Source organism: Peromyscus eremicus, chromosome 15, assembly GCF_949786415.1.
Source record: "Peromyscus eremicus chromosome 15, PerEre_H2_v1, whole genome shotgun sequence".
Lineage (NCBI taxonomy): Eukaryota > Metazoa > Chordata > Mammalia > Rodentia > Cricetidae > Peromyscus > Peromyscus eremicus.
The window spans coordinates 28,758,749-28,775,827 of NC_081431.1; the positions used below are offsets into that span (position 1 = coordinate 28,758,749).

The window sequence follows — 17,079 nt, forward strand, 5'->3', positions numbered from 1 at the left end:
TAACTGAACATTCTAAGGTTCAAAATAGTTGAACTAGTTACATATTTGACTTTATTTTTTTTTTCTAAAATAAAAATGTGTGTGTGTGTGTGTGCGCGCGCGCGCTCCTCTGTATGTGGTGTATGTGTAAGTGCATGTTTGTGTGTGTATAAGTGCATATGTGTGTGTATGGAGGCCAGAAGATGCTGTTAGGTATCGTCCTCAATCACTTTCTACCTCATTTTTTGAGACCCCTCTCTCTCACTGATCTGTTAGACTGGCTGGCTGGCCAGTGAGCTCTAGGGATTCACCCGTCTTTACCCACCCAGGTCACAAATGTAGCTACCCCTACCATGCCTAGTTTTATTGGTTTGTTTAATTTTTTTTTTTTTTTTTTTTTTTTTTTTTGGTTTTTCGAGACAGGGTTTCTCTGTGTAGCTTTGCGCCTTTCCTGGAACTCACTTGGTAGTCCAGGCTGGCCTCGAACTCACAGAGATCCGCCTGGCTCTGCCTCCCGAGTGCTGGGATTAAAGGCGTGCGCCACCACCGCCCGGCTTGTTTAATTTTTATGTGGGTGCTGAAGTCAGGTCCTCATGCTTGTAGAACAGGCACTTCACTGACTGAGCCATCTTTAGCTGCCACACTTGGTTTGTGTGCACCATTACACCTAACTTGTTCAGAATTTCATGAATTAGGAATATGACCTCCAAATTACATGGATGAGAGCACTAGGTTTGGTTATGTAAATGCTATACCAGTTATTCTAATTAGTTAAGCTAATTAAAAAAAATAGCTTGACATTAAAAATATATGGCAAATGAAAGTCAGTGCCTGTACTAATTCTTTTGTTGTTTGAGGCTGTTAGTGCTCTCTGCTGGTCAAGATTCTGGAGACTTTTTAAAGACAACATATAATAGTCAACCAGGGATGCAGAATTCCTACACTGTGTGTACCAAATACTGATCTTTCCCATTTTCTAAATGCAAAATGTCATCTTATATTTTAAAACTATTTTACAATTAATAAGAAAAACCTCCATTGACCTATCTGTAGTGTATTTCTTACACGATCTGATACTTACAGTTTGGAGGAGGTGAATACTAAGATTGAAAGTGGGTTGTTAGAGGAATGTACTTACTAAAGAAAATATTTAGGCAGTTTTTATCCATCGTCATGAAATAATGGTACCTTAAAATACATGCTTCACAAACTCTCTTTAACTTCCTTGTTCCTTCAGTAAGGGAGTATTGTAAAATTTGTTTTGTTAAGGAGGAATTGGGCACACAAGAGATGCCTACCTAAGAGAGCTAAATATGCCCTGCTAACTCATCTAGAGTTCCCCATTTTATGTGATTTTTATCCCCTTAAGGTATTAGGTTATTTTATTCATTTAATTCTTTTTGTAGTATTAGACTGGAAAAGTAAGAAGAGCATTCCTGTCTTTATAATTACCAAACTACTCTCAGTTTTCAGTGAATCAATGCAAAGAAAGAATGCAGTCTCTCTATACCTAATAAATATTTTCTTTTAAATCAAACTATTAATTTAGTAGCCGCTGATAAACCCAGGTGTTGTGGTGATTGCCTTTTATTTTATGGATTGACTATTAAAATGACTTATCAAATACATAAGTTTTTATTTTAACTCTGAAGTCTGTTTAAGATTTGTTGATGTGATGGAGTGATGATTGAGATGCCTTTGACCTAGCAATCAATGGAAATAGAGTCAAGTTAGCTTTAGCATTCAGTATATCATCTGTATTTTATAATAATAAAATAGTATGCCAGGCAGTGGTGGTGCACACCTTTTATCCCAGCACTCGGGAGGCAGAGGCAGGCGGATCTCTGTGAGTTCGAGGCCAGCCTGGTCTACAGAGTGAGTTCCAGGACAGGCTCCAAAGCTACATAGAGAAACCCTGTCTCAAAAAAACCAAAAATAAAATAAAATAATAATAATAATAATAATAAAATAAAATAAAATAAAATAAAATAGTAGCAGTAATCCCTGATGGTAGTTTAGCAGAAACACTTGGTGACTATAGTTGTTAGTCTATAAGAAGCATTTATATAATGACTAAAATATTATATCCTTAATGATCTAAGATTAGGGATAACAAGTAACTTGCTTAAAGAAATTCAGCTAAATAGTAGAGAACTGAAACAGACTCCAGATCAGATCTGTTTTTTTTTGTTGTTTTTTTTATGATTTTATTTCTTTTGAGATAGGGTTTCTCTATGTAGTTTTGGTGCCTGTCCTGGATCTCACTCTGTAGACCAGGCTGGCCTTGAACTCACAGAGATCCACCTGCCTCTGCCTCCCGGGTGCTGGGATTAAAGGCATGTGCCACCACTGCCCGGCTATGATTTTTTTTTTTTTTTTACTTTTTTCAATTTCTTTAAATATGAAGTAATATGTCTAGAGTATAAAAAATTTATAGTAACATTTCATGTGGGTTTTCCTTTTGTTAAAACTTAGGGTATATAGGAATAGAGCAGACACTAGTTTCATGTAATCTTCGTAAAATACTTCACCTCTACTAACAACGCTGTTTGCAGCTCTTCGCTTTTATATTTCTTTGAAATGTTTACACAAACTCTTGAGAGCATTAATGTTCCTGTTTGCTGATGACATTTCTAATATACATAAGAAGTATAAGAGTAGAAGAAATAGGGAAAAAGATATATGTCCTTTTTGTTTGGATGATCAAGTTACATTCTTAATCAGTTTTTGACAACTCCAATTATCTGTTGATTGTTGTAATACTCCAAATTTTATCTTCTGGGGATTCTCATAGAGCACCCACCTGGACAGAGAGATTTCTTTGTCTTTGTTTCCAATTTAAGTCTTCCAAAGAGATTATTATTTCAGGATTAAAACATGAAGAAAAGAAAAAGAAAGCACCTTTTTCTTCAAATGTGTTTCAGTAGTCTTAGCAGTCTTAAGACTTTACCATGTACAACAAACATGTTCTCTGGCTTATGATTAATACCTAGTTAAAAGATAGAAATATTCAAGAGTATCCACTTACATTTTTCCCCTGCATTAGGAGAAGAATCTTGACAGCATTTATTGAATATTTATCAAGAGATTATAATAATACCAAAATTATTTTTCATGAACCCTGGTTATTTTAAAATAACATTCTCATTTTAAAAACGCCCTTAGACCACAAACCCCATTTTTCAAATAAGCAAGTTTGAAGTTCAGAAGCTGTGTTAGTTTTCTATGGATGTCGTAACAGAATACCATAAATGCAACAGCTTAAACAGCAGGAACTTAATGCCTCATAGTTCTAGAGGTTGTAAGTTCAATATAAGGTGCTATCAGGGTTTGTTTCTTCTGAGGGCTGTGAGAAAGAATCTGTCCGTGTCTCTGTTACTTTCCTTTTGTACTATATCTGTCCAAATTTCCCCCTTTTAATGACAGCAGCACTAATGACTTCATCTTTTTGTTTGGTTGGTCTTGGTACAGTGTTGAGTTCATCCATTCTAGGCAAACTCTTGACCATTTCCAACCCAGTCACTTCATCTTAATATGATCGTTGTCAAAGGTCCTGTTTCTAAATTAGGTCACGTTTGCTGGCACAAATACGATCCAGAGCCCTTCATTCAGAGTTTCCTCTCTACCCCTACCCATTTTGTATAGCTTTATTTAAGACATTGCATTTCTACTTAAGATGCAGTGTTTATAAAGTGTAATGTTATTTCTTCCTGTGCACATGTTTCGTGGTCACATTTTGAGAATGTAAAAAAAAAATACTGTAGCAGCTCTAACTTTAAAACTGCTGCAGAACTTGCTAAATTTGGGTCCTTCATATGTTTCTCTTTGGAACAATGCTACATCTATATTCAGACTGACTTAACCTTTTCCGTTGTGGCCCTGAAGAAGCACTGCCAGAGGGAGGCGCTCTCCCACCAGGGAAGCCCCCAGGCATTCCACCTGGCATGCCACCAGCCCTCTGGTACAGCTTGGTAATGATGGGGTTGCAGACATTCTCCAGTTCTTTCTGCCAGTGTTCAGCTCCTTCCTTCTCTGCAGTCTGATTATTATCTAGCCAGTTGATGATTTTGTTACACTTGTCGAGAATCTTCTGTTTGTCCTCATTGACAGTGCCTTGAAGTTTCTTATCTTCAGCTGTTGCGCTCATGTTGAATGCATAGGATTCCAGTGAATCCTTGAGTACTACTTTCTCTCTCTCCTTTCCTCTTCGGCGCTGTACTTCTAAGTTTCCTGGACCATGCACTTAGTATCTTACTTGCCATCAGTGATAGTGATCTTGTTCTCCTATCTACAGTATAAACATTGAGGATGCCATTGGCATCAATGTCAAGTGACTGTGATCTGAGAAATACTGCAGGCTACAGAAGATATGCCTGTGAGTTCAAATTTTCCAAGCAGGTTGTTGTCCTTGGTCATGTCTCTTTCACCTTCACATATCGGAACGAGCATACCCGCTGGCTGTTAGGCAGGTGGTGAAGGTCTGTGTCTGACTGGTAGGAATGATAATACTGTGCTTGATGAGGACATTCATGCTCTACCAGCAGTTTCAATACCAAGGGGAAGAGGAGTGACATCCAAGAGCATCAAATCCTGAACATTCTCAGGATTATCTCCAGATAGAGTTGACTTCAGGCAGCTGCCTGGAGACCTGCCCTATAAAGCAACAGCTTTATCAGAGTTAATGCTTGTATTCAGTTCTTTTCTACTGAAGACATCTTGGCAAAGCTTTTGAACCTTGGGAATTGTGGTAGAACCACCCACCAGGACGATATCATGGACCTGTGACTTGTCTAGTTTGGCATCTCAAAGGGCCTTTTCCACAGGGTCCAGAGTGCCACAGAACAGATTAGCATTCAATTCTTCAAATTGAGCATGGGTAACAGAGATATAGAAATCGATTCTGTCATTCAATGTCATTACTGGCCTAGGTGCTAAAGGAGAAGGTATGCACCTGTTTGCAAACAGTAACCAGACAATAGACACCTTTCTTGTTTTTACTGATGTCCTGGTGCTTGCATTTAAACTGACAATAAAATGGTTGACCATGCAGCTGTCAGTCTTCTCTCCCCAAGTGAGGGTTTCTAGCTGTAGATTAGACCTCAAAAGTAAGGACTGACATCCTATCAGAAGTATCACCTCCCAAATAAAAATCAGCACATTTCTTTCAGCTTCAGCCTTCCTGTCTAAGCAATAAGAATTAGCAGTATTTGGTTCACTGATAATTCTAAGTACATTGAGGCCATCGACGGTTCCAGCATCTTTTCTTGCCTACTGCTGAGAGTCATTGAAATAAGCTGGCACTGTGATCACTGCATTGGCAACAGTCTTCTGAAGATAGGCTTCTCTAATTTTCTTTATCTTCATCAGAACCATAGAGCATACCTCCTCTGGGTCGAAGCTTTTTGTCTCCCTTTTGTATTCTTCTTGGACATTGGACCTACCTGCATCATTCATGACCATGAAGGGCCAATGCTTCATATCAGAGTGAGCAACAGCATCATCAGACCTACACCCAATCAGATGTTTGGTGTTTAAAACTATGTTGATGGGGTTCATCACAACCCAGTTCTTCACAGCATCCCTGATTAATCACTCGTCGGTAAAAGCAACACAGCTAGCCTGTTGTAGTTCAGTAACCCTGGTCAGTGACAATTGTACTTTTCCATGCCTGAAGACACCCGCACAGGAGTAGGTGGTGCTAAGATAATGCCACCTGCAGGTCCTTTAGACAGGTTTGCTTGCATGTAGGCCTAGCTAGGCTGGCAAAGAGACCTCACCAACTCCAAAAGCTGTCCTGTTCAGTGAGTCTGTTTCATAAGTAGGACAGTTTAGAATACCACATTATAGTGCCAGTAATGTATTTATTGATTTATTTTTTGTTTTTTTTCAAGGCAGGGTTTCTTTGTGTAGCTTTGGAGCCTGTCCTAGAACTGGCTCTGGAGACCAGGCTGGTTTTGAACTCACAGAGATCCACCTGCCTCTTCCTCCCGAGTGCTGGGATTAAAGGTGTGTACCACCACCACCCGGCTAATAAATAGTATTTTTTTAAATAGTATAATAATACATCTAAAATATCACACTTATAATTAATTTTCTAATACTATGTCTAGTGAGATTTTATTTTAAATTAACTGTTTATTACATACAATAAAATTTAGGGTTATAGTAGTTTTCAATAAGTCTTTCTTCAGACAGTAAATAAACAATGGCACAAACTGTGGAAAGCTAAAACTCACACTTAGGTCTGAGCTTTCACTAATAAAACAGAGGGTCCAATGTAGACTTCTGTTTCATAAGATACTGAAAAGCCCCTCAGAATACTGTATAAATGATTATAAGTACACTACGACAGTAGGTTATCTGTGTATTTCATGACTCTAGATTTCTACTATCATTGTGCTAATATAAACACTTTCTATGATTAGGGAATTTTGAGAGTTTGGAAAAGCAAAGCTTCACTAGCATAAAAGTACCAGTGTATGACAGTTTGTTGACCTGTTTGTGTCAGCAAGTACTCATGAAGTCTTATTAGTTTAATAACAGTTATATTTCATTTACTATTGTTGCTTTAGCTTATGGATATGAGTATTTTGCCGGCATGTATGTCTGTGCACTGTGTGCATGCTGAGTGCCTGCAGTCTTGGGTCCCCTGAACTAGAGTTAGGGATGGTTGTGAGCCCTCATGTGGCTGCTGGGAATTGAACCTTGGTCCTCTGGAAGAACAGCCAGTGCTCCTAACCACTGATCTATCTCTCCAGCCCCTCATTCATTATCATTTTTATTTACTTTGTCCAAATTATGCAGAATTTGGTGAGGAATCTTTGGTTTTTCAAAACAGGGTTTCTCTGTGTAGTTTTGCACCTTTCCTGGATCTCGCTCAGTAGACCAGAGATCCGCCTGGCTCTGCCTCCCGAGTGCTGGGATTAAAGGTGTGCACCACCACCACCTGGCTGGTGAGGAATCTTTTAAGTTGGTGTTTTGTTTGTTTTCTTCACATTCACTTTCACTTTTTTTTCTTCCCAGTGCAGAGATTTGCTTATGTTAGGCAAATACCATTGAACTGCATCTCCAGAGTATAAAGTTTAAACATTTCAGCTAGTTTCTCTGGAACCCTGGATTCTCTTTAGATCAGTAGTTCTCAACCTGTGGGCCATGGCCCCCACAGGTGTCATAAGATATTTACTTTAGGATTCATAACAGTAGCAAAACTACAGTTATAAAGTAGCAACAGAATAACTTTATGGTTGGGGGTCACCACAACATGAACTGTATTAAAGGGTTGCAGCTTTAAGAAGGTTGAGAACCACTGCTCTAGATGGTAGTGACATGAAAAAAAAATGTCCAGATAGTCATATGTCTTCATTTCTCTTCCACGTGCCTACAAAAAAGAGTGGGGGGGAGGTATTAAAGTTATACTTATTTTTATATCTATTATTTTTTAAGATTTATTTTTATGTGTGTGAATGTTTTTGCCTGCATTATGTGTATGCACCATGTGCTTGTCTAGTGGCTATGAAGGCCAAAAAGGGCATTGGGTCCCCAGAAACAAGTGATTGTGAATGCTGAGAACTGAACCTGGGTTTTATGCAAGATCAGCATTTGTTCTTAACCATTAAGCCATCTCTCCAGACTCTAATACTAATTCAGTACTTTAAAGTTCAAATGTGTTCAATTCCTGTTTTCAGGATTTAAATTCTCTTTTCTAACAGTGATAAATTTAGCTCAGTTTATTTATTAGATTAACCTTCCTGTATGTAACCAATTTTCTGATTACTACTCTCCTCTTGACTAAGTTCAGATGCCTGCCTTGTTCTCGGGCTGAATTATGAAGAAAAAAAAGAGAGAGTGTTTTATTATTTTATGGCAAATGTTAAACTATCCAGATTGGCTCTACCTTTGGTTCATTTGAATCCTCTATTATTATTTATTTTTAATTTAAAAAAAATGATAGTTTCATGTTGGTGGAAGCTCTCTATTATTGATGGTTTCTCTAGAACATGAACAGTTAATCATAAATGATTTAGTCAGGAAGAACACAACATAACCTTAATTTACTCACACAGACAAAGTTTATTTAAAATGTAAATTATAATTTGGTTAGTATTGCTTTTAATTTCTTTTCTGATGACACTTAGACTAGCCTAAAACTTTGCTCTTTAGCATGATGTTATTTAGCAGTCATGTTAGATGTGAATTTTGAATCATGAAAATTCTTCTCTCCTTTTAGGAAAAAAAGGGAACAAATATTAGACATTGTGTTAGTTTCTTTTCTATTTCTGTGATTACAGTGCCCTGACTAAAGCAACTTAATTGGCTTACAGTTCTGGTGTGGGGGTGGGGAGACAGTCCATCCATGGCAAGGCAAGCCTGATGGCGGGAGCTTGAGGTTACCCAGCAGTCAGGAAGCAGAGTAAGAGCAAGATGTAAGGTTTGACTATAAAAGCACAAAGCCTCCTACCCTGTGACACATGTCTAACAAATCGCCACCATCTGGAGACAAAGTGTTCAAACACATAATCTTGTAGGATACTTTTCACATTCAGACTCTAACAATGTCACACCTCCTAATCCTTCCCAAACAGTTCTACTCACTGGGGATCAAGCATTCAAATATATAAGCCCATTCTCATTCAAACCACCACATACATAATTTTGAAATTTATAATTTGAAATGTTGTCCTTTTCAGCTCTGTGTTATGCTATCATATAATATTCTCTGTCCTTTCCATAAAACCTGTTCCCCCATCTCATGTCTCCAGTCCAGCTCAAGTATTTATTGGCCTCTTCTCTAAAGGTATCTATAGGCCACTAATCAAGTCCTAACCCAGGTATTAAAAGGAGATTTGATTGAATTAATTCATGATGATCTTACAGATTTTTTTTCCTAAGGTGTTCTTTTTTGGTTCAGTTTTAAACTTGGAGGTTCTTAGTTGATATATATGAGGAGCAAATGGTGTGTGCATTTGACTCTGGTAGAAGTTACCCGACTTTTCTTTTGGCTATAAATTGTCCATGGTTGGGGAGTATAAGGAAAGGATGTTTCTTCTCATTCTCTGCCTCTATTTGTAGAAACCCAGAACATTCTTTGAGTATTTAAACCTGTTCTCAAGAGCTCTCAGAGTACCTACTTCAATAGTGACCAAAGGGTTGCTTTTTATTGCCCTTTATACTGAAGTCTAGTCACCTGCCTAGGTGAGATTTGTCGTAGAAGGGAATAGGGTCCCACCTGGTGAGCTATAACCTTCATTCTCTACAGGGGAATCTTAGAGTTGTCTTGGCCTAAGGCAGATGCTACTCACACTGTCTCAGTACAGTAAACAATTATTGCTTGTCTATTGCTCCAGGTCTTGCCTGCTTGAATACAGAAGACCAAATTAGCAAAAAAAAGATATCTTAAAGACATTCTTGTGTAGGGTGTTTTTTGTTTGTTTGTTTGTTTGTTTGTTTGTTTGTTTTGAAAAGGGCAAATTGCATAAGTATTCTATAAAGGAAAACAAAATTTTGTGAATACAGGAAAAAAAAGGGAATGAAATATTTTATCAATATCAAGTGTATTCTAGTCAAATAACTACTTCACCAGAAGTAAGTTTAGGTCCATTTTGTCATTGCTTCCCATCTTTTCCCACCAAGCAGAACTTGTCCAGTCCAACACATTGTATCTTAAAAGCTAATTTGGAACTAGCATCCTATACCATATTTTTGCTTATTTTAATACAAAGTGGTATGACTTATTACTCAATAAAACTAGAACTTTTAAAGATATGTTGTTTATCAGATGACTCCATGTCCTTCTGGCTTATAGGGTCTCTTATTCCTGTTTCTGCTCCAGGTTAGATAGAGCTTCTAAGACTTTCTGCTGTTGATCCCTTGTGCCTAAGTTTTCAGGCACCATGGGTATATAAATGCATAAAATAGGTGTACAAATCAAAATTGATTGGTAATAAATCATAATATTATTTTAAAATACTTTCTTGATATGTGTATATTTTGCCATGTTAATTAAAGATTAATATAAATTTGCCTACTAATAATATGTACCTGCTTATTTATTTTATATAGAAGTCTTAGCTGAATATGTGATACTGCAAAATATAGTGCTTTTCAACATTTTTCAGGGTTGACCAATATTTTTATTTTTACGATCATCAGGGTTGAGAATGCCACTTCACATAAGTACATTGTGTAAAATGGCAGAAATAGGCTTAGGTACATTTCAGATATTGTTGGAAATAATAATGTCCTAATACCCTGCCAAAATTCATTTAATAATTTTTTATGAAACTGAGATCATCAATTCACGGACATTAAAATCAAACATTCTTAATAAAATACAGATACAGTATTCTTTTTTAAAGTTTTTTTTAAATGTGTATATATGTGTTTGCATAAATTTATATACACCATGTGTGTGCAGGTGCCTAAGAAGGCCAGAAGAGGGCCTCTGAAATTGGAATTACAGATAATTATGAGCTACCTGATGTAGGTTCTGGGAACTGAACCTGGCCCCTTTGCTACATAGAGCAGCACACACTATTAACTGCTGAGCTATCTCTCCAGCCCCAAAGATGCTGTAATTTGATTCTTATGTACTGATAGGAAAATACTAAGTCATATATTTCTGTAAGAGCTGAAAACTTTGTAAGTACAGTTGTAAGTACATACTGTACATTATAACACAATCTTGAATCTGAGCTGAAGTGTCTCGAGTAGCATTGGTTGACACTGGGTAGTATGACATTATGTGCAGTACATAATGTTCATATTGTATGTTCAGAACCAAGGCTGTAGTGAAGTTGTGTAATACAACACTGGACAAATATTGACAGTAATACCCGGTGTATTACACACATCTTTATTTCATAGCATTTTAAAAATCAGACATCTAGCACGCTTAAAGATTAGTGACAAATAAAAACAGGTTATTAATGAGTGGGTACCCTTAAGAACTCAACTTTTATCTAGTGTATTATTTGTATGCACTTAAACACAGTGTCTTTGCTACCAATTATTGGTCTCCTTCTTCAGGACTGAAACAAGCCATTTTATAGTCTTCTGCTTTAGTCCCCCCCCCCCTCCTCTCTCTCCCTACCCTTGAGTTCTCTGAAAGTGTGACTCATCCTTAACGTGTAGGTCTTAAAAAGAACTTGTATCTTGATGTCAGCAAAATCTAGATTGAAATCTTGGCTCCAAGTTATTAATGTGCCATTGAGTAAAAAGTGCTTTAGTTTTCTGTGCCTCGGTTTCTTTATTCCTAAGAATTTAACAATCTCTACTTTGCAGTGTTTTTATAAATCTCCCGGATTTTTTATAATGATATCTGAAAGGTTGTGACTTAATTTCAAACTTTAATAAACATGTTTAGTAAGGATATAAGTACAGAAAGTCACAGAGAGAGAGAGAGAGGTCCATTAAGTGGTATTGCTTAAAATAGTAATTCTGCAGTTACATGGCCATTTGGGAATGATGTCTATTCTAAGTAACAAACTATCTTCCCCTGGAGTTTGATTTTGATGCGAGCATGTTGCATGTCAGCAGTCAGCTAATGTGGTGGTAATTTGGTAGTTTAGAAAGATTCCTATATAATGAATATCTGCTTTCAGAGATGCTTGTGTACACTCTCCCCTGCTTTTGCATTTATGCTGTTGTCGTGTTTTAAGTAGACTTTCTCCTGACAGTGTGTGTTAATAACTGGAAAATTCCCTATCAGTAGACTAGCACCATCTTGACAAGCCTGTGTTCTGCTTCTACCTTGCTAATTGTTTCCTTGGGATTATTTGGATTGTGTAGAAAGCCCTTTGCAAATCCTCTTATTACTGAAGTCATTGTTGCCAGCAGGAATAAGATTAAAGGTGCTTAAGTCTGTAGAGTTGTTTCTAATTTGTTCATGTCATTTCAGTGGCATTTTAACAGAACTCTGTCTCCTTTCCCTCCCTTCTCCCCTGGTACTATCTCAAGTTGGGTCCAAGATGCCAGACCATTGGAAGAAATCTCATTTTATCCTCCTAATTATTATGCTGGCACTCCGGAGATAATTTTTCCCTTCATGCACTGCCAATTAATATGCAAATAAGCTGATAAATATTTATGTATTCATTTAAATTATGCAGGGAGTGCTTTCAGTGTATTCTGTAAATGAATTGTTCCTGGACTTCAAAGTGCTAGCTGCTGTGCTAACGAGGAGAGATTTGCATAAGGCCCTAATCACACGCATACTGATTAAGCTTCATTATGGAAACTGCCAGCTGCAATCTTTGTTTCTATTTTATTACAAAAAGGGGAACTTTTCATGCTTCAGTTGCCTTGACAATGTCAGTCCTAGCTGCTAGAAGAGACTAAAACTCCTCTGAGCAACTGAAGTTTCCTTATTCAGTTGAAGATTGCTATGGTGTAACTGAAGTTGTGTTTTGCTTCTCTGTTAATTCACTTTCCACTCCTCCCACCCTTGTTCTCTTAAGAACCTAGTACAGATTTGTTAGAATAGTAGTACCTTCTTTTCCCCACTCCACACGATACCTGTTCCTTCTTGCTTTGGATTGTCTGCACCTCCTGAAGATTTTACAGCAATGCTGGACTGCAGTGACTGTGTTCTAGGTGGGTACCAGCACAGTTTTCTTACAGCTTTAATATGGAAATAGCGTGTGTGGGATTGACTATGCATAAACGCTCAATCACATATGCAGCCATCATGGGGGAGGGGGGCTTGAGCAGAGGAGGAGGAAAGCATTTGCAAGGCAAGAGCATGCTTGAGTTTGCTGTAGGTCCCTCCCTAGGACTAGGTCTTCTAGTTCAGAGCCTATTTTCAGCAAACAATGTGTTTGAATTTGGCTTTCATGGAGGACATTTTTGCTTTTTGGAGATTTCTATAGAAAGTAGTATATGTAGTTGAAAACACATTTTAAATCAGAAAATATTTATATCAAAGTAATATGTACATACTAATAAAATGTTTTGCCTATCTAATAAGAATGCCTCATAAAAACCAAAAATACTAAATGAAAAATTAAGGTGGTGTTGTAGTGCAGATTAATACCGTTACTATTATTACAGAGGGAAATTATAGTGGTTACTGCACTGTTGATCAGTTTCTAGATTTTAGAAGTTATGGGCCATTTTCAAATTTTGCCTATGATTAGTCATTTTGATTTTTTAAAACCAGCTCTTTTTTAGGAATCTGTACTTGTAAGTATTGTGGAAAGCCTGTTATATAGTGTGCCCCTACAGAGGAGGAAGCCTTTTGAAAAGGGAGATGTTCTGCTTGAATAAATGAAACATTTTCGATGATAAAAGATGGATTGAAGTACTTCAGTGTGGATAGATAGATGATGCCTCTTGGTGGCTATATTTTCCGAGTTTTTTATGTTTACATGAAGAAAGATTGAAGCCTTTTTAGGAAAGTCATCTGATATAAACTCCAAGAATTGAATATCTTAAGCTTAAAACTTTAGCAAATTATTTTATTTCCTGTGTCATTTTCCATTCTTGAAATTAAAGCAGTTGTTAATGATAAAGTAAATTGATACTTCCTGGAAATGTCTGAATTCTTATACAGAAAGAAGGATCCAACGCAAGTAAGCAGTAATAGTTGTCCATCAGAGGGAAGACTGCTGCACTAGCTCAGGGGTATACAGGACGCAGACCAAACATTGATGTTAGGTTCAGTGCAGTAGTAACTTTAGGCGTTCAATTAGACTCATTAGATGATCAGCTAAGTGACATAGACTTGTGCTTTTTCTGTTACAAAAACAAACAAACAAACAAACAAACAAACCTGTAAGTATCAATGAATAATTTATTTGTATTTTCTCTTTTGCATGTACCAAGTTTGAAATTCAAGAAATGAAAGAAAAGTGTCGCTTTGAACTATTTTTACCATTCATTTTTAAATGGCAGAAACTATATCTACTACTTAGATTGACACTAAGTATTACTGAAACAGCCTTCTCATCATTGTGTAGCTAATTAGGATTTTATTTGTTCTGTTTTGTGTTTGAAGTCATTTTGTTAAATGCTTTTGAAGATCTTGACAATAAATAGAAGGTCCTTAGAAAAGTCATGTAAAGTACCTGTGACATAATTTTTAAATTTATATGTAGGTGTGGAAATTAGGCTATGAATTATGTAAGGCTTGGCTCATGAGTTATTAAGAATTAGGCTTCTTGGTTACTGTGGTATCTGGACATGAGGATTATTAACTCTTTTTATACATGTTTACAGACTCTTTTTTTTCTACTTTGCTTTAAAATACATTATAAAGGAAGCATTGAGCGTGTATATAATGACATTTGAGTTTTGTGATATTTGTTAAATTTTGTAAGATTTTGGTTAAGTCAAACAGAAAGCTAATTTTTACTAAGTTGTACACCTGGTCCTTTCAAACTTTAGTGTGCTTTCAGGTGGTATTTAAATTTTTTTGGACAGTAGAGGAGGAAGTTGTAGAACGACCTCATTTATGACCACAAACATAGAAATTTTAACCCTTTGAACAAGCCAGGAATACCATAGAACCACCTCAGCCCAGAAGACATGTATCGGTTATAAAAATGTACTATATTAGAAAAGAGATTGCCTAGTGTCTTAAAAAAATACATATTGCCCATTTTCTAGGTTATAAAATATGAAAGAAAGATTTCTTTCCTCATTTCTTATACATATAGGTAATGCAACTATTGACAGCATGGTTGGGACTTAGAATGATTGTTTTGACTTCCTAATTAAAAATTTCCGAGTTGAGGATTTACCTCAGTGGTAGAGCACCAAGGCCCTGGGTTCGATCCTCAGCTCAAAAAAAAAAAAAAAAAAAATCCTGCAGATGTCTTTAAAAAGACAGTATAATATAGTTTGATTCGTTCTCTAATAATAACTTAGTTAATGGTTCTTAATGAGGGAGAAAAAGTAGAACTTACTTGACATTAAGCTTATTTCATGGCAAATACTCTAAGTCTGTAGTAAATATAGGGCAAAATGTCTGTTTTGTCTATTCTATTCACCCTCTGGAAAAAGAAGTAGGGCATTAGGTGTTCCTGTCTTCTTTCTTGCATGTTTTCTGGAATTGCTAATAGTGGTTGACAGCATTTCACTGTGGAAACTACAATTTAATACACTAAAAAGGAGTAGCCCCAGTTAGCAGATTCATGGGTAACTGGGTTCTGTAGTTCTTACAGAACTATAGAGATTCCTGGTATGCCTTCTGCTGCAATTTGTTACGCTTGTTTTTAGTGAGGCATGTATTTGGCATACCCCTATGTTGACTCTAGTTTGGTTAAGGAAGTCAGATGGATGTTTAAGACAAGTTTCGTTTCAAATGTTAGATTTTTCTTAAGTGTGAATTTCTTTCAGTTATAATTAATATTTTTACTTTTAGAAAAAATCATATGGGAATAATAGTTCTTTTTTTTTTTTTTTGAGGTGTTTGCTACTTCCCAGTTTGTTTTAAATGTATATTACATTTGTCTGTCATAAATTATTTTTAGTATGTCTGACTGTAATATCTTTTTCAGCTTAGATTTCTCTCTTTAAAGAATCTTAAAATTTGTTAGATAATTTACTTATGGATTCCTTTATGATTCAGGAGCTCCTGACTGTCTTTGAGGTGACCTTTTACGCAGTTTGTGTTGTTGTAGCTGTGCATGGGCTTCTCGAATTGAACCACGGTAACGCTGGTCAGCCCTGGCTTTTGCTCTGCTTTGGCTCCTGAGCTAGCTTCATCTTCACCACGACCTGTTTTAACCACCTTCTCCCGCTGGCTTATTGTAGATTCACGAATGAACAATCCGTCAGAAACCAACAAGTCATCTATGGAGAGTGGAGATGGCAGCGCTGGTAAGGAAGTGTTCTCTTATCCATCTTTTACATTAGCTCTCCGAGAGCGAACACAGGGATTGTACACTTAACCTGGATATGTACTTGACAGGTACAGAGACATGTGTGGCCTTGCTTGTACAGTAGGACTTAGTACTTGTAGGGACTGGGATTCTGTTTGTTTAACATTATCTAACTCCTCTGAGGAGTGCCTCACTTACCTGATTCCATCCATCAGAAACTACAGAGTAGTTATGGGAATGGTCCTTTGGGACAGGTAGACCTAGGTCTGGATTATGGATTTGACACTTAATAACTGTGTGACTTTAGGCAACTTCCTCCGTCTTTTTGAGACGTAATTTATTCAGTAGGGATATTTATGGGTCATCATGAGTATTGAGTGAGAATATATGTGAAGTGTTACAGCATCATATGAGCCAGAAGCTATTCTGTTAAGTCTTGGTTATAGCTATAATCAGAATAGTAGATGCTATCCACCATGTATTTGGTATAAATAAATTATACTAAAGTTACAGTGGTGTCAGTGAAGAGTTATAGACACATCTAATACATCCTTTCATTTTAATAAAATTTATTCTTGATCAAACTTTTTATCAGGAGAAAACTAAGTATCATATAAATGAAAAAACTGAAAGCCCTTTGAGAGAAAGGTAAATTTATTTAAAAAAAAAAAAAGTACAACTTGTCTCCTCAGCCCATCCTTGTAAGTCAATCAGCTCATACGACATTTGACAATATAACTCTGTCATCTGACAGATATGATACAAGGATTTCCCCAGTTTCTGGTAGAGGCAAAACGTAAAGTATTGAAACATTAAGGGAATTGTGGGCAAGGAGTTGTACAAAGTCATTGTTGGTAAAGTAAAATAGATTTTTCACGTAAGAGAGAGGGTTTCATCTATTATTTCAAAATATGCCTAACTACTCCAGGAGGTGGTAAGAATGACAGTCACTCTGGAAACTTTGTTTCCACTGCTTCCAATCATAGAAAGAACCTTTTTGTTACAGTAGGAGACTGGGTTGACCCAAAAGAAGTCTTGTGTCTGCACCTGTCTCATTGTAAACTGCCCTGTACTTGGAGTGCTTTGTTAACCTCTTCACCTCTGAAAAATAGGTACTTCTCTATGGGAGACTGAGCTGGGGTTTTCATGTTGTCTTTGTCATATTTAATATGCTCCCACTTCTCTTGTTGAGGCTAGCCAAATAGACTACCCAAGACAAGGAAGAGCAGCATCGCTTTCTGGCCAAGTTACCACCCAGCCTCCTTGTTTCGGTTCCCAG

At 36.8% G+C, this 17,079-nt stretch overlaps 1 protein-coding gene and 1 pseudogene across 1 annotated transcript in view; one reads left to right on the forward strand and one right to left on the reverse strand.

Moving 5' to 3' along the window:
- The window catches only part of Pou2f1 (POU class 2 homeobox 1), a 142,156-nt gene that overhangs the window by 60,229 nt on the left and 64,848 nt on the right, over positions 1-17,079 (forward strand). The window contains exon 2 of the mRNA XM_059280569.1: positions 15,733-15,798. Coding sequence (XP_059136552.1) covers positions 15,733-15,798 — 66 coding nt within the window. The remainder of the gene's footprint in view (positions 1-15,732; positions 15,799-17,079) is intronic.
- On the reverse strand, positions 3,791-5,705 carry LOC131925652 (heat shock cognate 71 kDa protein-like; annotated as a pseudogene).